The sequence below is a fragment of the Chroicocephalus ridibundus genome, chromosome 9 (assembly GCF_963924245.1).
Source record: "Chroicocephalus ridibundus chromosome 9, bChrRid1.1, whole genome shotgun sequence".
NCBI classification, from domain to species: domain Eukaryota; kingdom Metazoa; phylum Chordata; class Aves; order Charadriiformes; family Laridae; genus Chroicocephalus; species Chroicocephalus ridibundus.
In genome coordinates, this window is record NC_086292.1 from 37,995,192 (window position 1) to 38,022,306 (window position 27,115).

At 38.7% G+C, this 27,115-nt stretch overlaps 1 protein-coding gene across 5 annotated transcripts in view; it reads left to right on the plus strand.

Moving 5' to 3' along the window:
* SLC12A1 (solute carrier family 12 member 1) overlaps nt 1–27,115 on the plus strand; it is a 53,548-nt gene that overhangs the window by 12,581 nt on the left and 13,852 nt on the right. For 3 of the 5 annotated variants that reach the window (XM_063345462.1, XM_063345463.1, XM_063345461.1), the window contains 17 exons: nt 2,338–2,433; nt 3,074–3,169; nt 3,841–3,980; nt 4,444–4,554; nt 5,499–5,610; nt 6,105–6,232; nt 9,220–9,304; nt 11,012–11,163; nt 12,906–13,013; nt 13,790–13,913; nt 14,813–14,914; nt 16,771–16,926; nt 18,984–19,083; nt 19,170–19,281; nt 23,390–23,530; nt 25,410–25,516; nt 26,402–26,484. In XM_063345462.1, the coding sequence (XP_063201532.1) occupies nt 2,338–2,433; nt 3,074–3,169; nt 3,841–3,980; nt 4,444–4,554; nt 5,499–5,610; nt 6,105–6,232; nt 9,220–9,304; nt 11,012–11,163; nt 12,906–13,013; nt 13,790–13,913; nt 14,813–14,914; nt 16,771–16,926; nt 18,984–19,083; nt 19,170–19,281; nt 23,390–23,530; nt 25,410–25,516; nt 26,402–26,484 (1,953 nt within the window). The remainder of the gene's footprint in view (nt 1–2,337; nt 2,434–3,073; nt 3,170–3,840; nt 3,981–4,443; nt 4,555–5,498; nt 5,611–6,104; nt 6,233–9,219; nt 9,305–11,011; nt 11,164–12,905; nt 13,014–13,789; nt 13,914–14,812; nt 14,915–16,770; nt 16,927–18,983; nt 19,084–19,169; nt 19,282–23,389; nt 23,531–25,409; nt 25,517–26,401; nt 26,485–27,115) is intronic. The other 2 variants (XM_063345466.1, XM_063345465.1) reach the window with 2 other exon arrangements.

Genomic DNA, 27,115 nt, shown 5'->3' on the forward strand with positions numbered 1-27,115 from the left:
GAAAATCTGTCCCTGAATATTACAATTACGTTACATTATGTTATACTACAATGGTGTTTTGGCTGAGTCACTTTTTTTTTTTATGTACTGTTCTTCTTATATGTCTTCAAAATGTCTGCTTTCCCAAGCAGATATTACTCATCAAATTATCAAAATATCTGACCCTATTTATCATATACACGTTAACAACATGAATTGTGAAATGCAATAGAAAATCCTGGAAAAATACTCCTTAGGATGCATATGCACTTACCAAATAATTTTAAAACTACTTTAAGAATAATGTGTCTAATTTATTCAGTTTATAGAATCACAGAATTGCCTAGGTTGGAGGGGACCTTTCAGATCATCTAGTCCCACCATCAACCTAACTTTGACAAAAACTATCACTAAACCATATCTCTAAGCACTATGTCTGCCTGTCTTAAAGAGTTAACAGCTGATTAAAAGTCATATTCAGCCACTTCTCAGGCACAAGATTTGCAGGGTTTAACAATATCCTTCCATGTAACGGTAGCTGACCAAAAGGGATGACCATTTGGACTTTTTTTTAGGTGACCTGCATACAAAATAGGTGCATGACTAGTTACAGCAAGAGTTCAGAAATCAATAGGATAGCCATGATTTATTAGAGGCTCAAATCACTTTAAATATCCTACACTATGTTATATAGCATTTATATCTCACACATTACATTACTGTGTCTTGAAGGATTGTGATAACATGGCTATAATTCAAGCAGCAAAGAACATTCATTCAGGGATTGGATATCTATAACCATCCGGTATGAACTGAAGTCAGGAATCTGATCTGGAAGCCAGGAGGTAGAAATACAGCAGATAAGTCAATATGTCTGTAGTACTACTAGCTGAACGTCAGTTGTAGGATCCAAGTTTCAATTTGGATAAGCTCTGGTCAATAAATATTGCTACAAGCAATGTATAATCTTCAATTCTGCTTATTGCATAAGCGTTAGCAAGTTCAGACAAAACTAAGAACTGATTCCATGTTTAGCACCAAACTATAATTGTTTCTTTTTTTTTTTTTCTCCAGTTTTTGTTCCCTCCTCTCATAGATAGAAATGGGAATAGAAGCAATAAAGTTGAGAGAAAAATGTGATCTTATTTCTTCACCTGACTTGAAACAAGAAAGTATTCTGGAGCTGCAGAGCCAAACTCTTAGTAGTGCCAGAAAATATAACAGAAGCAATGGCTGCAACTGTGGCTTGCGAAGTCCAGTTTGTACCCAAAGAAAAGCTTCTTCACTGGGCAGGTAGTCTAGTCCTGGAACATGTAATCTTTGCCCATGGAAGTTTTCAAGACCCAGCTAGCCAAAGCCAGCACTGATTTAATCCTGTGTTGGCAACAGTTCTGCTATAACTGGGAGTCTGAGCTACAGACCTTCAGAAGTCTGTCTGTTTCTATGATTCTAAATCATACTCGGCACCTCCCACTCATACAGCTTCTAGTTTCTAGCACAGTTTCACAAAGTTAACAGAAAACTGACCATATAGCCAAAACCTCATATTTCAGAGTGTTACTCAAACTGAAACCCAGTTCACCTATAACTAATTACGTATCACTGATCTTCAGATGTTTGATTATTTTTGCTTAATTATACAATTTTGTGATACCAGCTGAAAAAAAAAAAGACTCTAAGTTCTCTAAGATTATACGTTACAGTAATTTAGATGCCATTTACTGTAGAAGTAAATTGCATCTAAAAGGCAATATTTCCATTTTCAAATGTTTTTCTTGTGTTAGAGTAAAACTACTTTTTGCAGGGAAAGAAGGAGATGAGGAGAGAGTGGGGAAGCACAGCACTTGATAGCTTGGCAAGTAAGGATATAGAAGGCTCACACTCAGGTCTTGTCTCTCAACCTGATAGACCCTTTGTCCTGGTGCACTAAGAAACTATACAGTCAGTCTTTCTCTGATTCAATATTTAATTAACTGATGAAAGGCAGCAGCATTCTTACAAGACCTGTGGTTAACGTGTCGATCTCTTCACCTTAACAGCCAGGATGTATATTAAAGGCAGATATAAGCATCCATGCCAAGGGACACTTGTTTGCTGATTTCCTCCAGCCTTTGAAAATCATGAGAGCTTCTGGCTAGGGTACTCCTATCAGAAAGAATCACTGCTTGAAGACTGATGGGAATAATTTACTACCGTGACATGGACTCCTTGGAAATGTTCTGCAAACTGCAAGTGGTCAACAAACCATCTTTTCAGTTTATTGCTCTGATTCTGGCCTGAAAATTCAATTTAAAAAGAGAATGATTTGTAGGAATCGCGGAACATGAGTAAAATATTTTATCTTCTTATTACTGACAGGTCTCGGAGTAATCATAATTCTTCTCGCCACGATGGTAACCTCAATTACTGGGTTGTCAACTTCTGCAATAGCAACTAATGGGTTTGTCCGTGGAGGTAAAAATCTTAGGGTTACTAATGCTTTCAAGTCCAAAAAGGTCTTTATGTATTATTTTCACATGAGACAAACCAGAGGGACGATAAACCAAATGGTACATCTAAAGGAACTGGAAGGTAACAATTCTAGCCACCTCTAATCACAATTTATGGCATGTTTGAATTGTCACTTTTAATAAATCCCAGATTTCAGTTCAGTCTGTGAAGTACATTTCAGATGTTCCTGCCTACTGCTGAGCGAGGGATGGCTTCTGGCTTTTCATGGAGTTCTTCTGTTACCTTTCAGCAGGTCTTTCTTATTCAGAGCATTTCAGCTTGGACATCCTTGGACAAACTGAGCATGAGGCATCTCTTCCTCTCATTTTACAGACTGATGCAGATCAGTGGACATCTTCAATTTAATACCTTCTTTATAAAACTCCTTACGTTTCAGCCACTCCTTGGAAGATGAGTAAATAATTTTGCTGGAAATGTGCATGTCAGGTATTTTATGAAACAAAATTTTAGTGCATTTCAGAGCCTTAAAGTTATAACTGGTCTGGTCAAACCTCTGTGGAAAATGGCAAGTTCTTACTACGTCATTTAAGCAGAACAGGTATTTGAAAACACTTGAATATACTTTCTTTTTCGGATCTTTCAGGTCTTGGAATCATAGTTATCGGTCTGAGTGTAGTAGTAACAACATTAACAGGTATCTCCATGTCTGCCATTTGCACTAATGGAGTAGTAAGAGGAGGTAAGTAAATACGATCTCATGAAAAATACAAAAATCTGCAGATTTGGATTAGAAAAAAAAAAGGATTTAAAATAACTGTGTTATAAGCAAAGCAATAATAAAAAGATATATTTAATCTCTCTCAGTGGATCAACAGTAAATTAAAATGTATATAATCTTAAACACTTCCTGACAATAAATACTAACTGCCAGTGAGATGAGATGAAATAATTAACTGACAAAGCAATAAGCTCCATTTATGGTGATATGCAAAAAAGATTAAAGATTCTCTGCATCACTACGCGGGAGCTTTAACAGTGTACCGAAGGATATGATCTTTCGTGCTAACATTGGAACAGATCCAAATAAATTAGAACCTGTCTGGAAGTGAGGTTCTCTCTGCTCTGTGTTACTACATTATGTATCATGAAAAATTATTTGAAGGTCCAGTTTTGCATGCTAATATGCCCTAAAAAGATTTCTGCAATAGAAAGGCATACAGAAAAGTCCAAAGGCAGAACCAGTACAAAGCACATTCCTTTTTTTATCAGTTTCCTCTATTAATAAAGGGCAAATATTGACTATGCTTGTTAGGTTAAAAGCAGAGATTCTTGCAGTATTATTTATGTGAGAAAAATGAGCAAAACCTGAGCATTTAGTTGTGCTGAAATAACAATCACTTCTATCTGTAGGTGGAGCATACTATCTTATCTCAAGAAGCCTCGGCCCAGAGTTTGGTGGATCCATAGGACTTATCTTTGCTTTTGCGAATGCAGTGGCAGTTGCCATGTATGTAGTTGGATTTGCTGAAACAGTTGTAGAACTTCTTAAGGTAAATGTAGATGTTTCATTTATATGATTAAATTGTTTTGTTTTGGCTTTGTTTTGTGGGGTTTTTTGTTTTGGTTTGAGGTTTTTTATTTGATTTTTTTTTGGTATAGTACATTTGCTTAAGTGGTGATACTTTTTAGCTGAGGCTTGAGGGACATCTTTAGCAGGGAAGAAGCTGGTCTGTCTAAATATGCCATAAAATGTTTCTCCATTATTTCTACTTTATGAACGCATTTCATAAATTTCTCAAAAAGAATCTCAAAATCAGAAAAGTAACAGACATCTAATTAGACAGCCAAATAACCCCAACTACAAAGAGCCAGCTGGAACATGAATTACAAACACAAGGTCTCACAAATCTCTGAAACTTTGACAGCTCACTGCTTTCTATTTCACCTTGTTACCTGATGCCGCCAGTTGGGCAGAGAAAGGCTGGTTCTAATAACATTTCTTACTGCTTTCAGGAGAGTGATACATTGATGGTAGATGAGTCCAATGACATCAGAATAATAGGTACCATAACTGTTGTATGTCTTCTCGGCATCTCTGTCGCTGGTATGGAATGGGAAGCAAAGGTAAACCTTTAAAAGAACATAAAGGCAAGCAGTATGATAGACTAGTGTACAGCATTTGTGTGTGAGGAATGCTATACAACAGGTGGAATTTTCAAAAGCACTCAGTTTCAGTTTACGCTTAATCTTTCTAAAAGCAATAGCAGTTTAATCATTACATTCAATGAAAGCACAATTACTCCATGCTCTTTCTCTAACATACATTTAAGAGGGAAGAGGAAGTTTGTGTTCTGCAGACAGCTTGATTATATTGATTTTTATAATTCATGGCATCATTTAGAGCCTTGGGTAAGTGCCCCCTCTGCCCTTATTTTTGATGCAGCTTGACAGAATAACATAGTAAAAACAATGTATGGTTTTATCACTGTACTCTCTCAAGCCCTACTCAGCCGAAGAGCTCTATTTGCCATCCATTCCTTAATCTCTAATGATTTCTGCTATTCTTCCACCTGTAAAAAGTTCAAAATGGAAATTCAAATGGAAATACTTTGGAGGGTGGAATAGAGCTATCGAAATCATGTCCAGAATAGCACCCTTATTTTCACATTCTGCTGTGATGGAGACTAGACCTACTTGTAAAAGACATCAGAAAAACAATTAGGTATTATAACCCTTGAAGTGACAACACACTGCAACTAAACAAATTTTATAACAATATAAAAATGTCTTATACTTGATATTAATGCATTAGCTGTTTCAGTTTGCCTTTTCTTGTAAAGAAACTAACATAAAATTAAATTATAACTATATATTTCATAACCCCCTTAGTAAAAACTATCTGCTGTTGTCATTAGCTGCTTTAGCTATCTTGATTCATGGCATTTTCAAAAACTACAGAAACTAGTAATCTATCACAGGGAACACATACAGATAACTTACTATATAGCCATTTCCACAGTCAATGCAAATTAAAATCATCAGGAAAATCTTTTTGTTTCTATTAATAGGCTCAAGTTATTCTTCTAATTGTTCTCCTTGTTGCCATTGCAAACTTCTTTATTGGGACAGTCATTCCTACCAACAACGAAAAGAAGGCAAGAGGCTTTTTTAATTATGAAGGCAAGTAACCTTTTTATCTATCACAGAATAATAAGTTTGCATTCTTTTTGGCTTCATACTGAATTAAGGATTCCACCGAAAAAGGTCACAAGATCAGGATCTTCTGCCCGAGTTTAAGTAAGCTTGCAAACCAAGGGAATTTTTTTCATCTTTAATTTTGAGTCTGTCTCTCTGCGGCTGAAGCTGACAGCACAGCTATCTGCAGCTTGAGTCATTTATATATCAGCAGAGCACAGACAAACTTTTACACAGAGCTAAGTGCAAGTGCTTTAGTGACACTCCTGTCACTTCAATATGGATCTGTAGCTCTGAGATGCAGACAAGCACATCCTTCTGGGGACCAGACTAAGGAAATCAAATTCACTTTGCTTATGATATGAGACAGATTCAAACCCAGTCGTCCAGACGTGAAAGACTAGCTTATTCACCTCTTTCATTAAGTAACTTTTGAACCAAATCCCAGTGGTATGTTTCATTTTCACCTATATTTGCAGCATCAATATTTGCAGAAAACTTTGGACCAGATTTCAGAAGTGGAGAAGGATTTTTCTCGGTGTTTGCCATTTTTTTCCCAGCTGCCACTGGCATTCTTGCAGGAGCCAATATCTCAGGAGATCTGAAAGTACGTATTTCATTAACTTCATAATACTAGCTGTAGGCTGAAAAAAGAACAAGAAAACCTATGAATCAACACTGCATTCAGTTTTAAATCATGTCATATTTTGGGAAGCAAAACTCTCACTTTTAAGTACTTGCTTTATTATTTAAAAACATCAGTTCACATTTTCTCTCATAATGCCTTATGTCATAAGGCTATTCACACAAATTACTGCATTCAGATTTGGGTTGCTATATCATTTAAAAGCATGTTTCAATAACCTATAATAATGTATCGTTAATGGTCCATTAGCAGCACACAACATAAGAGAAATTACACGTGTATCTCTTGGAGCTCTTCTTTTGCAAAATCTCCTAAAACATCATCCTAAAAAGCATACCTGTAAAGCTTATGTTTGTACTCACAAGAATCAGTGGAGACCAGCTTTTTCTATTCGGGGTCATCGCAAGGGCACAGCAAGCAGAGAATTTAATGAAAGCAAGTATGTCCCAATCCTGTGTCACTACTGCTGCTCAAAGGAAAAGCTGCAGGTTTGCAGCTGTGACAGAAACAAGGAGTCTGAAGAGAAAGGGAAAGGAGGTCCAAGGGTGCCCCGTTGTCTTGCTGTGGCCATTCTGTCAGGTCCCCTCTCTCTCCTCTTGCCATATAGCAGTTGTACGAGATGATATTTCCAGTATCTAAACATACGAGTAAATTAGAGACCGGAACTCAGTGTAAACTTTGAGTGCCCTCTAGTTTTCATGACTTTGCACAGTGTATTTAATGGAAAGAGTGTTTAAGGCTAATCATAAAGATGAAGTAATTCAAAGCTCAGCAAAGCATTTGGTAAAACATCTCTACTAAATGTGGAACAATGCAATACTTTGTAGTATTACATGAAATTCAGAAATGCATCAGGGGTGTCCATAACTCAAATCTTGCAATCTAATATGAAAAATAATAACAACAAAAACCAAACAAAAAACCCCAAAACCTCCTCCCCCCCCCAAAAAAAAAAAAAAAGGAAATAAAGTCACCAAAAAGATGTGGCTCGCATTTTGATAACCCCAGCATGTCAAATTAAGTTATTTGGCTTTATTATATAGACCCATTGTCTTGTATACCTTAAGGATTCAACCAAAGGTCTGTTATTTCTATATTGGCACAGTAGTCACAAGTTCACCAGATCCTACCAACCCTGACAGCCCGTTCTGTTTCCCTTCCTCGCACTGAATTGCATGCCTCATCTCCGTTGTTTTCAGAGCACTGCTTTTGAAGCCAAGCACAGAGAGAAATATGTAGAAACTGAGCCACTAATAGCATCTATGAGATTCCATTTTTAATTAAAAAACCAAAAATCATTGTACTTCTGTCCACTGAGACTGAATCAGCCTCACACAATCTCCATCCTTTTATCAAACAAAAATAATTATTTTGCCATATATGGTGCTCACTATACATGGCAGATTCCCAAAGCAGCAGCACTTCTTTCAAAAGCTATTTGAGAGAATCTGAGCAGACCAAGGGAAGTGGTTCTCCCGTTGGCTCTCTGCAGTTGTTTCAGTCTGGCAATAAGTGGATTTCTATAATCAAGTCCTCCAGGCAGATTCCCCACTGAGCATGTTTAGATGCATTAGACAGGTCTAATTAAATTAACCAACCTCTCCAGAAATCTAAAACACAAGCTAAGAAGTATTTAAAAAGTGTAAAGTTGGCCAATCAAGCTTTATTTAGAATTTGCTGCAAACACCTATGTACAAGCTTCTGTAGCCACTACATACTCGAGTAGTGGCCTAGTCCAAAGCCTGCTTACAAAAACAGTCTTCCTGCTGACTTCAGTGGGTTTTGGAGCATCATATTAAATATGTGTTTAATTATTGATAAAATGTAAAAGTTACAAAGCTGTAAGAAGCTTTAATCCTAAAATTTAAGGTTACAGTATTTAAGATGGCAGCACGAGACTCCACAAAAACAGTGACCTAAGACATGCAGATCAGAACTGTATAAATTAAAGTTATCACGATCTGAGGGCAAAGAGTCTTATGCAGCTGGAGTGACTTGGCAATTATTTTTCATCTCAATAAATCCTTACCTCATTTAAAAATTACATTAATTATTAACAAAGTTAAGTCGTTCATCCGTGTTTCACACGACACTCCAAATCTGTATTTTTTTTCCCATGCAACAAGCATAGTTATAAAAATACAAAAAATCTGTGGCTTCAAATGTATTCCATGCATCTTAGACTTAAAAAAAATCATTGCTAAAACAGCTTAAGAAGACAATTCATAAAGAGTGCTTTCTAGCATAAACAAACACACACTAAATTGTAAGGTTGGCTAGTATTAAAATCCCCTTTAAAATTACAATGTTTAATGCAGATCTTTGGACTCTTGTAGCTGTGTGATCGAAGCTGATATTGCTGTGAGTCAGTCTGTAAGCATTATAACCCAGCCTCATTAAATTATCTAAATTAAAAGTAAAAACAGTGAAAGGAAGTAGCCTGTTGTGAAGACACAACTAACAGTTACTGGTTGCTAATCACAAAAGTACGTTATTCTGTACAGGTACGTTATTCTGTACAGGTATCTGCATCTATCTTAACGATTAACCAGAAATGGTTCAGTCTCATCTTCCACAGGAATTTGATGGTTAGTTCAGTAAGTGTTTACCCACTATAGCTTTAAACATTAAAATAAAGCCCATTGCAACGTAAAGAGATTTTGGAGCTCCCAGAAATGCAGATCTCGGGACTCTGCTGCTGCTATAAACGTGACCTCTGTTCCGCAGAATATCCTTTGTCATGTCCAGGATAGGAGCACTGCCCCGCAAGGCTGCTTCACTACCTACCTGCTGGCACAGGACATGTTGGTGCAGGTCTAAGTGATAAAAATTTACCCTCTAAAGGTATCTTTGTATCACAATGTGGCAGGAGTCCCTAGGCATGCAAATGCAAGCAGAGCGCAGCACAGGAACTCACAGTGGTTTTTGGGTCACTGCTTTGTTTTAAGGATCCCCAAAGTGCGATACCCAAAGGAACAATGTTGGCCATTCTGATTACAACAATTGCTTACATTGGCGTTGCAGTATGTGTAGGTAAGTACAGAACCTCTGCTTCATGCCTTCATTTATACACTTTTAAAAGTCTGAAAGCCTGGTACGCAAACGCATGATTAACCTCACTGCTTTTTCATCCTGTGGATTTATTACATAGAGACACAATTGTTTTGATTTTACTGTACGTAAAAGCAGTGGGGAAAAAAGCAGCAATCAGCAGCAACAAAAGCCCCTGTTTGGCAGCTGGATTTTCATATAACTTGCACGGTTACTTTTGCATTTGATTATTCAGTGGCAAAGACCACTAGCTTACAGTATCCATGAGCATAGTAAAGATTAAAGGAACCTCTGATCAAGCTGCTGATTTTGTTCCCCATTCGCATTGAAATTTCACATGGCTTCTACTTGCTCTCACTAGTCTTACCAAGCACTCACGAGTAACAGGGTAACGCATATTTTTGTATCTTATATGTCAAAGACAGAAATCAATCGCCTCTCTTGAGGAAGATGCACTATGTAACTAGGTGCTCTACGATATTGGAACGTGAGGTAACAAAACGGACATAAGAGTAAAAAGGAGACCTGTACTGAAGCCGTCAACTGTGTTGGAGGAATATGCAATTAAATTCTCATTACACATATACAATAAACCTCTGTTCAAGAAAAAGATTTTTCTTTTTCTATTTTAATAGTATTGTAAGAAAGAGTGCTGTAAATGACCCTCTTCCGTATGAGCAAATACTTCAACGCTGCATGAAAGCCCATTTCTGGGAGGTGAATTTCAAGTCTTCTTGACTTTTGTGTTTCTTGTACTTTATGCAAAAGGCAGAATGCTTGATTCAAGCTGTAGCTCAGGCTATTGCATTATTTGGATACAAACTTGCCCTGCAATTAAGCCGAAGTAGTCATTCTTCACTTTCTATTATAAATCTGCACTAAAGCGTTGTTCTGCTCTCACAAGCAACAGCTGTATTTCAACTTCAGAGCTGTCCACTTTTCAGTGCAATACTTTTTTTTTTCTGTTTGCATATTGGTTTGCTGAATAGGTAATTGTTACTTTGGGACTCTCAATAACAACGTTTTTGACATATTTGAAGATACCATATAAACTTACATTTTGGCTGCTAAAGATGTTGAGATCAGCACTCTAAGTTAACTCCATGTTTCTTCCCATTTCTGGTGGCAAACAAGAAAAGACAGCACAAATATTAATAAAAATAATATAGGTAATTTCTCCTGTTTAAAGTTTTTCTCACCATATTGGTATCAGTAGGGCTATGACAATTTGAACTGCTGAGGATCTGGGTTTCTAAAGCAATTGTATGTCCTTGTTAAACAAACAAAAAAAAAAAGGAGTGTATGCCTAGACCTAAAACCCTCACTGACCACTTTCCTTTGAATATTGGCACTTGTAAAAGTGGTTACAGTTATACAATATACTTCCGAGTTAGTTAATTTATTGTTGATCTCTGTCTGTTTCCCTACTCTCAGAAATATGCTAGCGCTCTGTAGTCAACTGGCTTTTTATTTTAAAAGTAACAAAAGTAAATATTTGCTTACAGACAACATGAGAAACTAAGTCACAATGCAGGGAAGTAATCTCTGCCCAACATGAAACGTTGCTTTAGTCATGAGACTAAGGCAGCAGTTGTACAAAATGTGTGCAGACTAAGAGTCAAAGTGTGGCAAGAACATTATTCCAATGTCACAAGGAAGGAAAATAATAATCTATCATTGTTTCCACAGCCTCCTGTGTTGTACGAGATGCTACCGGGAGCATCAATGACACAATTGTACCTGGAATGAGCTGCAATGGATCATCTGCCTGCAGTCTAGGCTATGATTTTTCCAGATGTGCAAGTCAGCCATGTGATTATGGGCTGATGAATAATTTTCAGGTTTTAATGAGATTATATATATAATCAGAAGCAATATATGAATACATAAGTACAAATATGCAAAACCATTATTTGCTGACAACTAACTGCAACAGGACATCCACATTCACCTAAAAAAGCAAAAAGCTATAAGAACAATCAAAGGGAAAAGTTCCCTGCATTCCACATTACCTTCATACGGCCCGTCACTAGCCTTCCCAGCACTCCGGTAAGGTCTTTACCTCCTCTTTCAACAAGTACCATGGAGCAGTATGTGCTGTAAGATCTTCATACTCAAAATCTAGACTTAACAGAGACGTCAGGAACTCCTGTCAGATGAGTAACTCATCCCATTGCTCTTTACACATGGATGTGGTTTTACCTCAGGGGTGCTGTGGTCACTGTGAAAGGTTTGTGCCACTGTGCAAAAAATGGAGTCCTCACTTCTTAAAAAAAAAAAAAAAAAAAAAGGTATCCAAAAACAGTTGAGTGAAAAATCAAGTGAGAAGTAATGCGGTCTTTCTCCTAGGCCAGAGAGAGACCACCTGCCATTTCTATTCTTCAAAATAAAGCTTAGGCAAAGCATCAAAGTAAAGCAGTTCTTCTGCAGCCTGACAACCACAGCTCCCAGATGTCTGTTCAGCCCCAGTGCTTCATGGCCCGCGAGAAGAGCTTACCACCCACCTGCACTTGCTTTTTCAACTAGACATTTGTAGCTTTTAAAGTCACTTGCTTTTTTCCCAGCTGGCTCTACTAAATGACAGGGCTGGGTAACCACCTTAAAAGAGATAGCTGTCCCTGTCACAGACTACTTTTCCTTCCTTTCTTGATGATTTCCGATCCTCACTCCCACCTCAGTTCAGCTGCCCAGACCCAGGGCAACCCTTAAAATCAGTGACCTCCCTGCAGCCATAAACAATTTCACATTTTGCATTTATCTTTGCCAGATAAAAGTCAGGGGAAAAAAAAAAGTCTTCATCTGACAAATCTGCAGAATTAACTGGTTTCTTTCCTGGAACACTTAGAATCATAGAATTTGTTGGGTTGGAAGGGACCCTTAAAGGTCATCTAGCACGACCCCTCTGCCGTAAGCAGGGACATCACACACACCTACTAGATCCTACACACCAAAAAGCATCTGGCAGTCACATCTGTCCACTTCACCTTTTAGCTTCCTTGTCTGGTGCTTCTCAACAGCCCTTTTGCTTCGGTGGTCACAGAGGCCAGCACAGCCCCTGGGAGGGCTAAGGGAGGCCTGGCAGGAACCACCATTACCGTTTGCAGCACTGCTGCTACGCCAGCACAATCCGGCGTTTTCTCTCTTTTATAGCCATACTAAATAATTAAGAAAAAAAAAAAACAACAAACCCAAACCAAAGAAAGCACCTCCAACCACATTTTGTACTTTGGTACTTTTTCCTGCTGCTTCTGTTTTCTTTTCTTGCTACAAGCTGACTATTTGCCCATTGAGTAGAGGCTGTTACTTATAACAACCAGTTAGTAAAGGAGGTGAGAAAATCTCACTGAGTACTCGCCTGCAGACAGTTGCATACTTGTATAAAAATTTGGCTATGCCTCCATTGCTTTTTACTAAAATAGGAATAATAGTATCTCCCTACTTCACAGTTGGTTTGTAGGATATTGAATTTAGAACTGTGAAAAGCAGAGACAAGTAGGAACAGAATACTTAAACGTGTCTGTGATCAAAAAGCACATCCAAATGGAAGCCTGACTACTGTTTTTTCCTTCTTTTTTTCCTGAAGGTGATGAGCATGGTGTCTGGCTTTGGTCCTCTCATCACAGCTGGCATCTTTTCTGCTACTCTGTCATCAGCTTTAGCATCTCTTGTCAGCGCACCCAAAGTTTTCCAGGTAAAATTAAACTATCCATTTCCTTATACTCTGTTTAACTTTAAAGACATAAAATTTAGTTGAACTCTATGTGCCAAATGTGATGTATATTTAAACACCACTAACGTGTGGGAGAAAGAGGCATGGAAAACAGTATGTAGAGTGTTTTTCAACAGAAATAGGCAGATCTTATCATCCTCATACAAGGGTGATAGTGTACCTTTGGTCAGAGCTCAGCTTTGCTGCAGGAGCAGGGGATACACATGTGCTTGTTATAGATTGCTTCAAGGCTACTTTCAGGACCACTTCTATCTCTTACAGAAAGCCACCCTGTAAGCACAGGGGTGTCAGGAATATGCAGGAGCCCTCAGGACCATAAGATTCAGGTGCTGGCAGGTGTGCTCAAACAGGCTGTCCAGAAGCTGTCTGCCAGCAGCAATGTGGACAGAATGGGAACAGAGGGCACGGGACAGAAAAATAACTTGTACAACTTACACCAAGCCACCGATTTGTGCTCCAGTTTCCCCCAGTTTAGACTCTAGCTATTCAGTTAACCTTTTTTAAAGCACTGAATAAGTATTAAATGCCTGTGATTCCGTTCTCCCGCTGTAAAATATAGTAGGATATTGGCTTATCACCTTATTTGAATACTTACATGCCATAGCAGTAGATGTACTTGAAGCACTGCAACAGATTTCATTTTTGTTTAGTAAAAGCCTAGCAAGCTGTCAAAGACCGTGAACTTCTGATGCAAGAAAGCACTGCTTAACAGATTTAAGTTCTGATTTGTCTACCAGGCTCTTTGCAAGGACAATGTCTACAAAGGACTGCACTTCTTTGCCAAAGGATACGGAAAAAACAATGAGCCCATCAGAGGATATGTTCTCACTTTCGTGATTGCTATGGCATTCATTTTGATTGGTTTGTATATTGTTACACAACTGCTATAATGTCATGTTTTGAAATTATATAAACAGATATTTTAATACCCTGATTATGCTGAGAAAAATGTCCAGTCAGGTAAGCTCTGACACAAGCCCAAGCACACTCAACGCCCTGGTAGCAATTCCATTATTCTTAAAGAAGGCAAAAAGAAACCATCAGAGACTCCAGTAACATCTCAACACCACCACAGCCTCATTTGCTAAGATGCGGAGTGGGGCTTAGAACTGTATCAAATAAGGCAAAGCCACCAACTCTGAAAATAGTTTTCCAGTTTATATTGCACATAGCTCTGAGGTAGTTCTGAGATAATTAGGAAGCCTACTCTGCCAAGCCTTCCCCACAGTCAGCTCCAAAGCAAATCCCAGTTTGCCAGCATTGGTGGACGAAAATCCCAGCTACCATATTTAGGAGCGTGGGGATTTTTAAATGAGTTTTTCCAAGATTTGAAAGTCAAACTGTGTGACACTAAGTAAATAGGAAGTTTAGTAGAGAGAATTCAGATTGCCACTTAAAAAGCAAAACAATAAGTTTTAACCATAAGTCTTTTGGGAAATGCATCTGTCCCCTCAATTATGTTTTTAAAATTCTGAAATTTACACCAGATCTACATGATTAAGAGCCAGTCTGTAGAATCAGTGTATCAGGTATAACCTTGTACAGCACATAACATTATTAAAATCAGCATCAGTGAACACTACTTAATATGAATGAAGGTATACGAGGTGGCCTTAAACTACCACCACAGGAAAATAGCCAAGCTCTCTCTGGATGACAAATTCAGACAGTGTCCAGATTTAATGCATTGTCAGGAAAAAGCTATCCAACAATCTAGGGAACTGGTGCCCATGTCTGACTTGTGCATGTGTCTTTTGCAGCTGAACTGAACACCATTGCTCCCATCATCTCCAATTTCTTCCTGGCTTCATACGCTTTGATTAATTTCTCCTGCTTTCATGCCTCATATGCAAAATCTCCAGGTGAGTCTGCATTCACCAGTGATTTAAATGTGGGCTTCATAGTCTGATCTCTGCAAGTTTTTGAGTGTACGTCAGGGAAAGCTGCAGTACCTGTAAAATATCTAAGCTATGCGATCTGAGGTTTTACCACACTCATTGAATATGATGACATTTTATTTATCTCTAAAAGGTAAAAGTAATGGCTCTAGTCCTTACATTCCCTACAGTTGTACAGGGTGAAAGAGACTTTGGTGTAGCCCGCTGGAGCAGAAAAGCTCCTCCTCAGTGTGGCTTTTTCCTCCTCACTATCATACAACATGGGTAGATAAAAACCTGTGCCAACTCTAGCCACATAAAGTAAGCGAGGTATAGTGGGGAGCTGTTGTGTCCTTCTCCAAACCTACAGCATCATTTACAGGAAAGTCCGCAAGAACAGTAATTGCACTAGAAGTGTCAGTGCGTGGAAGGGAACATGTAGATCAAGAACAGGTCCACCAAGCAGCATCAGCACAGCTCTGCAGTGGCTAGAAGCAGAATTGTAGGGTGAAGAGCAATGAGTTCCCCTTCAAGGTTAACTTGAGAGCCCCTTTCTATGTTTGTGCAGCAAAGGAACATGCTGACTTTCAGGCTAGTGCATCGCCACAGCAGAATAATTCTCATCATCTTCATGAATGAATCACCTTAAGGACTAAAGTTAATCAGCTGAGCAACACTGGTTTTGGCACACAGGAAAGACAATTTCCTGCCACTGTGAATTAATTATTCAATTCAAGGAGCGAGGAACACATTTTTGACTTCCAGTGTGAAGAAACTGCAGTAGTGATATAAATGCCTACATCAACTTCCTTCCTATAGATCTGCATGGTGCCATTTGTTCAGAGGGCAGAAAAGATGAGCGCTTCTGCTAATTACCTGCACAGCTGAACAAATGCAGATCTGCTCTACACGGCCTTGAAGCTGAGTAAAAATTATCTCTATAGACTTCACGTGTGTGCATCTGACTCTACTCTGCCACTACTTAACATTTCAGACAAAACTGCAGCTCTTTTTCTTTTCTCATTTCCTCCAGTTAATTTCTGCCAAATCACAGTGATAGATTATAATAATTGCAAGGCTGCAGGACAACAAATTTCTTCACAGCAAGACCTTCCCATTCCCTCATTACAAAGATGATCCAAGATAGGGCTGCTCAGCCTCTCCTTGCATCTTCTGTGTTTTTCCCCTCTCCAAAGAGTCTGCTTTGTGGAACACCTGGCAGAGACCTGGAAACCATGGAGGTTCACTGCTTGCCTCATCATTTTAATTGCTAGCAGGGGATGGATTCAGTACTGCAGCTGAAAAGCAGCAGGAATAATATCTTTTTAAAGTCAATTGCAAATTATTTTATTTTTCTGCAGCGAGGCCAGGCGATTTCCAAGTTTAAGACAGGTGCACTTACAGTATTGGGATAAACTCTCCTCTCAGCAAGTGTTCAGCTCCCATTAATAAGTTCTATGCACGTGCATCAAAAGGACACAGTAGCCAATTACCTGGAGTTACAAGAAAATCTATTTTCCGTTCTGAACCAGTGATCTTTAATTTGGCAAAAAAAAGCCATACAAACAGAATAGCTACTCAAAGCCAGACTGGACAAAGCAGTAAGAAAAGGTTTGTAGTAAAAGGCTTGTAAGAGCTATACATATAGAAGTCTACATCAGCCAACATCTGAAACTATCTGTTGATACTCACGAGGCCCAAGAATTTGCACATATCACTCCCACCCCTTCCAACAGAGCCTGAAACAATTTGCACATGGGTTTGTATGCGCAAAATTGGTGGATCAGCATTTGATCAATATATTTTATGCTCTTCCGATTTCCTCAATTCTCTTTTAACAGGTTGGAGACCTGCATTCAGATATTATAATATGTGGGTGTCACTTTTTGGAGCCCTGTTGTGCTGTGGTGTCATGTTTGTCATCAACTGGTGGGCAGCTCTCATCACTTATGCCATTGAGCTCTTTCTCTATATTTATGTAACATATAAGAAACCAGGTAAGGCCACAAAACACTATTATTTTTTGTATATGTTATGCAGGCAGACCGGATTTTGCGGGAATTAATTCTGCTACAGAATTAGATACTACTTTTTTACTGATACCTTTCTTTAGAGGGAAGTTTGGAACATCTCATTAAATCACACTTTATATAATGTACATTTAGATGATAGTCCGGTGAATTTTTGCCTGTTTAACAAGTACTTTGAGTATGGTTCAGGGCTTTTGTAAACATTCCTGCACACCAGTTTATTCCCACCACATCTTTACTACATTTGGGCTTTTACTTGACTAACACTCATCATTTTTTTCCATCCACACACAAAACCCTACCTGAATTTTGCTGCGCTCTTGGCTGACTCATCTGGGGTCCTCACTCAAAACGTAAACCTACTGTCCATTATACAACAAAAATGCAAGCTGTACTACTCATGAACTGATCATCCTTCACCACCTCCCTACAATTCCTCAGTAAATCAAGAAAGATGGGCACAACTTTACTGATGGAAAAAAACATGATTAGTAGCTCAGCAAATCACAGCAGCTGTCCTCAGAAATCTGTACGCTGATACAATACAGCACCAGTATGAGACTGCACATTCTGCTTATTCATATCCAGAACAAAACTAACCCAGGTCCAGATTTCAGTGCTAACCATCTGAATTGTTTCTGCAGTAGAAAAAAATAATACAAATAAGAGAGAGAAGTTTCCCAGCAGAAGATGTGCTTCCAGTGCAGCTAGCTTGGAATAGGAACACCTGGTCTGAGCCTGTGTTGTTCTGCATATAACACTGCACTGTTGTGTGTCCTCCCTATCTGTGTTCTTGTATCCACTGGGATGGTCTGTGGTTCTCTTCCTGTGAATATCATCAGCTGTAGGAGACCGCACCTGCTACAAGACAGTTGTCAAGATCATTTAATGATTATAGCAGCCTTCCAGTACTTAAAGGGTGCCTACACGAATGATGGAGAAGGACTCTTTATGAGGGAGTGTAGTGATAAGGTGAGGGGTAATGGTTTTAAACTGAAAAAGGGTAGATTTAGATTAGATATTAGGAAGAAATTATTTACTGTGATGGTGGTGAGACGTTGGAACAGGTTGCCCAGTGAGGTTGTGGATGCCCCATCCCTGGAGGTGTTCAAGGCCAGGTTGGATGGGGCTTTGAGCAACCTGGTCTAGTAGAAGGCGTCCCTGCCCAGGCAAGGGGAGGTGGAGCTAGAGGAGGTCTTTTTGGTCTAATCCAAACCATTCTATGATTCTACGATTTCTACCCATTCCTAGTATATTGCCAGTGTCTTTGCTGAAAAGTAGCAGCTTAAAGCTTGGTTAATTCACTGAAGACACTGTACAAAAGCTATCTATCTCCTGCTCCCGAAAAGAATGACTTGTTCAGCACTTATTTACCAGCAGTGGAAGGGTTCAGAAAAGACTAATATTCCTGAGAAAAGAAGACCTCTAAACAAACCTCCACTTCCTTGCACTAAGTATTAGCTTTGTATCTTGGCATAATGGGACTTGATCTGCATTCATGTAGATCTCAAAGTGTGGAAAGCCGTTTCTTATCCATCTCCATCCACCAAACAGCTACAAAATAATGAGAAAAGATGTATATGCCAAAATCGGTTTTAGAGAAGAATTTTTGACCTATACAGTAGAACAGAGCTAATTGGAGCTAGCAATGTTCTTTCCTAATGGTTTCTTTGAACTTCCTGAAATTCCACACCAAATACATGGCTCAGGGCTGTCCATTTTATACATGGGAGAAGGGTACAAAGTTAACGAACAGGGAAGAAAACAATTTTTACGTAGAGGAAGAATATTCCCTACAATTTTTTATATAAAGTATGAGAGGATTTATTTGCATGTTTGTTTTTGCATCACGCAAGTAAAACTTATTCTATTACAAAGCACAAAGAACAATAGCTCTGTATCTATGAAGCATGAGAGAATATACCCTGCTTTGGCTCACAGATAACATGATTGCTGACCTTTGCAATAGAACAGAGGGAAAAGCCCATGGTTTAATATGCATTATTTGTCTTTATTATATGCAGAAGTAAATTGGGGCTCTTCTACACAGGCTCTTTACTATATTAATGCCTTAGACAGCGCTCTGGCATTAACTACAGTGGAAGACCACGTGAAAAACTTCAGGTAAGATTTCCAGTGAACAACAGAATGGCTTATTCTGAAGAAGTACATTACCCAATTAAACACAACCTCTTTTTTCCTCCTAACAGACCCCAGTGCATAGCATTAACAGGAGCTCCTATGATCAGGCCTGCTCTGCTAGACATCACACATACTTTCACAAAGAACAACGGGCTGTGCATCTGTTGTGAAGTGTACACGGTAAGGTCAACTCATATAAATCTGAAAATTCAGCACCAGTGGGTGCTGCAGATCTCCATTACACATTCCACTCTCACTCGGCACACAATGTTCCCATTGGTGCTGACGGGCATCTGTGCAGACCATGAAAGAGATTTGCACTGAGAATGAATTTTGTCATAAGTCTTGACAAGAAAGCTATCGGCTGATACAGAGCCTGCTGGTAAATGACTCATTGAGATGCATTTCAGAGTTCATACTAGACAGAGCAAAAAATGGTTTAAAAAATAATGCATTACAAGGAAAGATTTTATTTTTTTTTAAACGGACACAGCAAGACTTTTATAAAAAAACCAAAAACAAACTAACACCAAAACCAAACTTGAAGGATTATAGTGCAAGAATCAAATTACCTAGGCTCTATCTTCAGCTTTGTCACCGATTTGCAGTGTTGAGGTTTGGCAAGTAATTCAGCTCTCTTTGCAGTGGTTTCTCCAAAACTGTAACAATGCTAATTTGGAGGATAAACATGCTCTTCTGAGATATAATGAGAGAAGCAAAGTATATTTCTAGTTATAAATACACAGGAAATTATGTATCTTAAAGGATGAAGATCTAGTCTTTCATTAGGACAGAAGAAAAATAGACGGATTTGTAGTGTAGAGGAGAAAATGTATTTTAAATACTACAATGACCTTTTAATTTTGAGAGGGTAAAAAAAAGAAACCAGCTCACGGCAGCAAATGAGGCTGCAGAATCTAACTAATAGAGGCAGTCCAGGCAAGTTAATGTATTCCTCTACAGGACTGTAGGAATAATTCATTTGATGCTGCCACTTTGCAGAAAGGGAATACAGAAGATCTACGTGTGATTCTTCCCAAATCAAATGGATCTATAAAGAGTGAATGGTCCTAATTCTTCTCTACTGTAATTATTGTTAGCTTTCTGCATCCCGTAAGCGTAGAATCAATCCCAACAAGATCCTGAGACTACGCAGCTTCCTAAAGTTGAGTTTCAGCAAGCTTTCTGAATTCTTAGGCATGTTTCTCTAACACTAGTACTTTCTATAGAGAACTGAAATTTCATAGAATTGCCTAGGCTGGAAGGGACCTTCCAGATCATCTAGTCCAACCATCAACCTAACTCTGACAAAACCCATCACTAAACCGTATCTCTAAGCACTATGTCTACCCGTCTTTTAAATACCTCCAGGGATGGTGCCTCAACCACTTCCCTGGGCAGCCTTTTCCTGTCTATACAGAAAACTAAGTCTGTTTTGCTAGTGCAAGCATTTTCATTGTTTTTGTTTTGTTTTGTTTGTAAATTATTAGCTCTTCAGCAATTTAAGCTAAATTTAATTTTGTTGGTAATAAAAGTGTGACAAAATGACCTTTTGTGATTTGCAAAATTGTGGTAAAAAGTGGATGTTAAAATTCCTAGCGACCATGTTGAAGAGCAGTCTATAATATATATCATAACAAATACAGCAAGACTATTTAGCCATAAATGTAACGCCCATCATATTTTGCCTCAAAAGCTGGCAATGCATAGTTTTGAGCCACCGTGCCAGACAGAACATCTTTCATTCCCTTTTCCCAAAGGGCAGCAAGAAACTTTCCAGGAACATGGTGCTAGATAGTTCAGAGATAGGTAAAATAACTATGCCAACTGAACATAAAGATGATTAAAAAGTTATTTGTCTCTGAGGTTGTGGCTGCGTGTTGGCTTGAACAGTCTGTTTCTAGTAAAAAGGGTTATTCTGCTTTTACTCCGTGCCTTCAAGTAAGATATTTTTGCAAGGTTAGTCTTCATCCAGTCTGCAAATTCACTGGATTCCTCGTACACTTGCACAAACATTAACACTGATACAAAGGAGGAGTAGGGAAGGACACAGATAGGCTGTCATCTGATAGAAGGGTGGGACTGGCCCTTTGGCCAGCAGAAACATATTGCGCAAGCCAGTTGTGAAACTATCCTCAGGTACACCCTTAGAGAAACCGGGAAGAAGGGCAAGACTTTTTTTTTTGTCCTGTCCTTACCCACAAGGGAACTTTAACCTTATTGTTCAACTTACTATTCCCAGGTCTTCAAACTACTCTCCCAGCAGCCAGGATCAAGCTCTTCTTAAGTTACACCTATTAAATGCAAACAAACTCCAACAAATTTACTATCACCAAAGAATGTAGTGTGATCTCATTAAAGAAAAATCACATGGACTCTCCCATCCTTTCCCTTGTACTTCTCAAATAGCCATAAGAAGTTCAGAAACATACATTAGAGACAACACCAGCGCGAGCATCAAACAAGCCTGCTTTTGGTCAGGTCAAACCTCAATTTTTATATATATAATTCTAATGAAAAAGGTGCAGATAAAACCACAATATACGAAATATGCCACATCATTTCATAGCTTCTTTCTCAATGCTATTTTCTGATTTTTAGATAGAACTAGCTAGAAAGCTTTTTTTGAAGGCCTCTTTTTCTAACAGCCAATGCCAATTCACTAAAAGTAGATGTATTGCAGTTATTTCTACATCTATATAAATGTATAGTATATATCATTTTCTTCCAGGAAGGCAAAAAAGTAGTTTCAGTAAGGCTGAAAAATTTTGAATGAAGGATACTTTGGGTTTACATTCAAAATCACCTTTTAGAAATTGATTTTGAATTAAGTAATCCTTCCCATACATTTCATTTTGGAAAGAATTTCTTGCAGTTCAGGTTTTACACTACTCTTGATTGGGAAATAAATTTTGAGCTTACAGTATTTGCTACGGACAAAAAAAAAAGTTTAAGTCTCCCTCAGCTCTATTTTAACCAGTTTCCCAGCTTAGCAAAAGAAGCTACCATATACTAGCTTACTTTAAATGCAAAAGATTTAAATATGAATTTTGAAATACAGTCTCCTGAGCATGAGTTTACCAAGCCTTCCTAGATTTATATTATTGGAAACTTCTACCAATTTCTCTATGTATCTGTTCCATTGGAACTAAAATTGCAATTTGCTAGCATCCTCAAAAACATTAAAAATTTTAAAAAGCACAAAGGAATGAGTTCTGCACAAAATGAAACTCTGCAGCAAACTAAAGTTCAGAACTATCTGTTTATAACAAACCAAACTGGCACCACTACCTGAGTTAAGCACACAGAAATACTCACTGGCTTCCAAGTGCTTCCAAGTCAGCTCCATCCTTCTGGCCCATCTAATTACTGCTTCTGTCTCTGATGTTGCTGGACACTCTCCCACAGTTTACAATTCTGCTCTACTATTCTGCCTTGGAAAGCAAAGACTACCTGTCCAGCCCAATAATGCTAAAATCAGTACCTGCGGCTCTTGAGCATCCGTCTCAGAGGTTCATCATCACTGCAGAAGACCTGGACTACTGATTCAGTTTCCTAAAGACAACGTGAAAGGGAATAAACAAAGCCTAGCAAACCTTAAACTCAAACTTAAGAACACAGATTTTTAAAAATCAACTAAAGTCCAGATACATGTTTCCCAAAACATATCTCAGTCTTTCTAAAGGCCATGCTTGCCTTTAGACTTGATGTCTTCCCTGGGCCTAATCTTTTGGGGACCCACTGGCAGCCCATTCTCTGCTGCCAAGTCAGTATATCTTGTCTTATGACTTGTATATGCACGTGGATTTTGTCTCATTAAATTATCAGATGACCGCTGGAAGAGCCTGGTGACAAAGGCATTTGCATCTTTAATGGCATGGCAACAACCCTTTTCTCTTACTATTAGTAGATAGCAGCTTAACCGTGTATATTTAGATCTGCTGAGACTTGTTTACGTAGTCGAGTCAGGGAGGAACTTCATTCACTCTGAGATGCTTCATCATACCTTAGATATTTTTCTAAGATGTTACAATCCATATTAGTCTTCCTTTCTGTCAGAATCACTATATTTAAGTAGCATTAACAGCCTCAGCCCTCTCAAACAGAATGTGAATTATGTTAGCAGCATAGTTCTTTTCAAAGGGCTGAATCTCTGTGGACCCCTTTTGAAAATGTATTTTTCTGACTCTCCCCATTCACTTCCACAGCAGACTAGGCAACTCCTTCAAAATCACTGTGTGATGTATAATACAAAGCCTTCTTAATAATATTTTATTGTATCATGCAGGGACCACGCAAGCTGTGTGTTAAGGAGATGAACAGTGGCATGGCAAAAAAGCAGGCCTGGCTCACAAAGAACAAAAGAAAAGCCTTTTATGCAGCAGTGGCAGCTGACAGCTTCAGAGATGGAGTCAAAAGTCTACTTCAGGTAAGCTTTTTGTTTACAGAACACATAGAGGAGTGTTACATCAAAGCATCCCTTTATGTAAAGCATTACTGTTTACTTGTTAAGAAGTCCTGTGTATATATGGATAATGTTATAAGCAGAAAAGGCATTCTGGGGGTACATGTGTTTATATTACAGGTTATTCATAAAGAGATCTAGTTCCGGGCTATGGAACTACGAGACAAGGCAAACTGATTCTCTCATAAATGAACAAGACGCTATTAGAAAAAGAGAGAGGCATCTACAGGGCAACATACGAACATCTATGCAGCCAACACTTAATATATTTCAAATCAATTCTATTGCTTGGTATTATGCAGGATATTAAATATCTGAGAATATTTTTGCATTAATTGAAAACTGAAAATATGTAATATACTTTTTCTGCAAACAGAGAGAAGGCCATCTAAATAAAAGTCTGCAATATTTTTCTATTAGTCTAAGAATATAGAAGATAATTTCCAACGGTCCATTTAAAATGGCATTAACGAAGGCACAGAGGCACCGTTTTCATGTTTCCCATCTCCCTCTCTCTCTCACATATCTGAATATTTAAACATACAGGTACTGAGGCAACATGTAGAGAAAATTCCCATCCTTTGCACAAAATATACTGCTGAAAAGGCATCCTCGCAAACTGAGACAGTACGGAATTGACTAAAATACTCTGGGTAACAGTGACCCACTGGTAGGCCACCAGTGCTCTTTGTACACTTGCTGAATGGATGGTACAACTGAGCAAGATGAAATATTATTAATAAAGATCCCTTTGTTCTATCAAAGCCTCACAAGGACACTTCATCTTGGGTTTATACATTGTCTCAGTAGGAGATCCTTCTGATGTTTTTGAGAACTGTTACAGTCTGATGATCCTTTCCATTACTGCTTAAAACACTACTGCCAAAGTCAACTACTCGACCACAGATAATTCCCTTCCAGCAAACAGAAGGATAACCATATCATCATTATTGTAACCTAAGGACATCTGCATTGCTTTCTCAACCAATTATTCACTTCAATATAAATAGTGCAAATGTATCAGTGCTACTCAAAAAAACTCACGAAGATTCCAACATTTCCTATCTATTTTCTTTTTGCTAGTAGTAAAAACTGGCAAATGTAACAGCTTGATAAGCTGGTGTATTTGTGGGTCTTCTCCTGAAGGTTCCCAAGACATTGTGTATTTAGATTTGTATAAAAATTAGGTTAGCTGAATCTAGACCTGACAACCCTTACTTATTGGGTTTTAGCATCCAGGCTCATTTATGCAGGCAATCTAATATCTTGACAAACCATTTGTTCTTCCTGTTTATAAACTGTAATTTTATCTATAAAGCATGCTCAGCTAATTTTGGATAATCTTTTGGAAAGAACACCGCAAACAGAACAGCAATGGTTTCTAAATTTAAGACAAACAAAAATTATTCTTAAGAGGATATGCCTTCTCTGCATATCATCTGAGGTGTTTTAAGAGACTTCAGACCCAGTTAATCTATTAAGTATTCCAAATCTGATAAAAGCTTTATGCTATTATGTTAGAATGAGCATATAAACAGTGCTTGAACTCTCTCTTGATTCCAAGTTATTGAACCATTTTAATGAGAGCATGTCAAGAAGAAATGCAAATGAATGCTAATTTAGCAAAACTACATTTCTGTCATCTAAAATCATTTATAGTTGGAATGATTTAGAGCTAATCTTTCTGCTTCCTGCATGGTTATGAGCATGAAGGACATTCATGAAATGCAATCTAGTTGTAAGTGTCTCCAGAACATTACTTCAGTTAGCTTTTGCCATTACTTTTCATTTACAGTAAAAGCATGTGTGTGTACCTTCTCAAGCAGTGTTTTAATATTGTTAGGCCTCAGGCTTGGGCAGAATGAAACCAAATACCTTGGTGATTGGATTTAAGAAGGACTGGAGAAATGCCACTGCCACGCAAGTTGAAAACTATGTGGGCGTTATACAGTAAGTCACAGCTCAGCACCTCCTTTTTTTACTCCTCTTAGACTAGATTAATAGAGCATTCTATACAGAATTTGACGCGTAGAAACAATTTAAGAAAACACCAACAAATCTGAGTTTATACACACTAACTCTGTAACAGGAGTTTCTGACCGTTAGAAAAGGCTCCTTGGCTTCACACACCTAGCAAGATCTGCTTAGCAAACACCTGGCACTGTCAGACCTGATGTGGCTTGACAGTGCTACATAAAGAAGCTGTACTGCTGTCAGCAGTACTTTTGCAGAACTGTATTTTCCCATTTTTAGTGGGCAGGAGCTCAAAGAAAAACAACCCTAATGTACATACTTAGGGAATAAGAGTACATCATGGAATTCTTCTTTTAAGCCTAGGAGACAGAGGAAGAGCCTTGCTTCAAATCTCATGCGTGCCTAAGGCTCAGCAGCTCTGTGGGTTGGGATTTAGCCAGGAAACAGTCATTTAGAAATTGGCTTCTTAGATTCTTGCTGAAAATTCACTCGTACAACTGAAGCGAGTTAAAAAACAACAAAACCCACCCCAGATTTGTTTTTTCCTCAGAGAAGGAAGAAAAAAAAATTACCCAATGGCAACCTAGTTCCTAAAAAGTGTTGTCAGAAAGACCCGTTTCAGGAATAGCCTATCTGTCCCCATGCCCAATGATACCCTTTTTTCAAATGGGGGAAGAAAGTTGATAGTACTTTACTTAATCTTGGGCAATTCCTTCTGCGATTTTACCTAGAGCAGCCTAGTACATGGCAGTAATACCTCCCTCTGAGCACTAACACTTCTACTGATCTGCTCAAAGTAGTTTTCCTCATTGACATGCATGACGTGAAAGGATATTTATTCTTCTTTTTCTTTCTTTTCAGTGATGCCTTTGATTTTGAGCTCGGCATGATTATCGTCAGAATTAGCCAAGGATTTGATATATCTCAGGTCCTCCAGGTTCAAGGTATGTTGGTGACTCAACAGCTGAATATGTGTGCTGGTAACACTCAGCACGGGAAGGAATCTGACCATAGTCTTAGGGTCACTGTGTGGTTTCTAGAAGGTGGGGTTCCTATGCCCATAACTTCTACAGTTCCTCCTTGCTTCTACAGTTTCAATCCTGCCCGAAATCCTTGCTGAAGCACTGGCAGTGACAGAAGGAGGCCAAGCCTCACACATTAAGGGGCTCTGCACACCAGAGAAGTCAACTCAACTCCCCCAGCAATTCCAGCACAGGCGCACACTAAAGCAGTAAAATCATGCTGTGCCACAGCAACCACCCACTCCGGCATGTTTCCTTCCTGCTGTTGTCACATCTTCCTCCCTCTGCCTACCTGAGATCTCTGGGACTTGCAGCAATCAGGAAGCTGCACTTCTGGAACACTGGGGCCCAGGAGGTTCTCACCCCATGCAAAAAATCTGGAACCCATAGGAAACATCAGTTCTCTTTTTCACCTTTTTGTTCATTCTTCCTTAGGTTAGCAGCGCATATCTCAGGGGGGGAAAGAGGAAAACCTTCCACCATATCTTCAGGGAGACATGCCACCTGGGTGGAAAAGGTAGAGGGACACAGAGCACACAGGCAGCATGAGGGG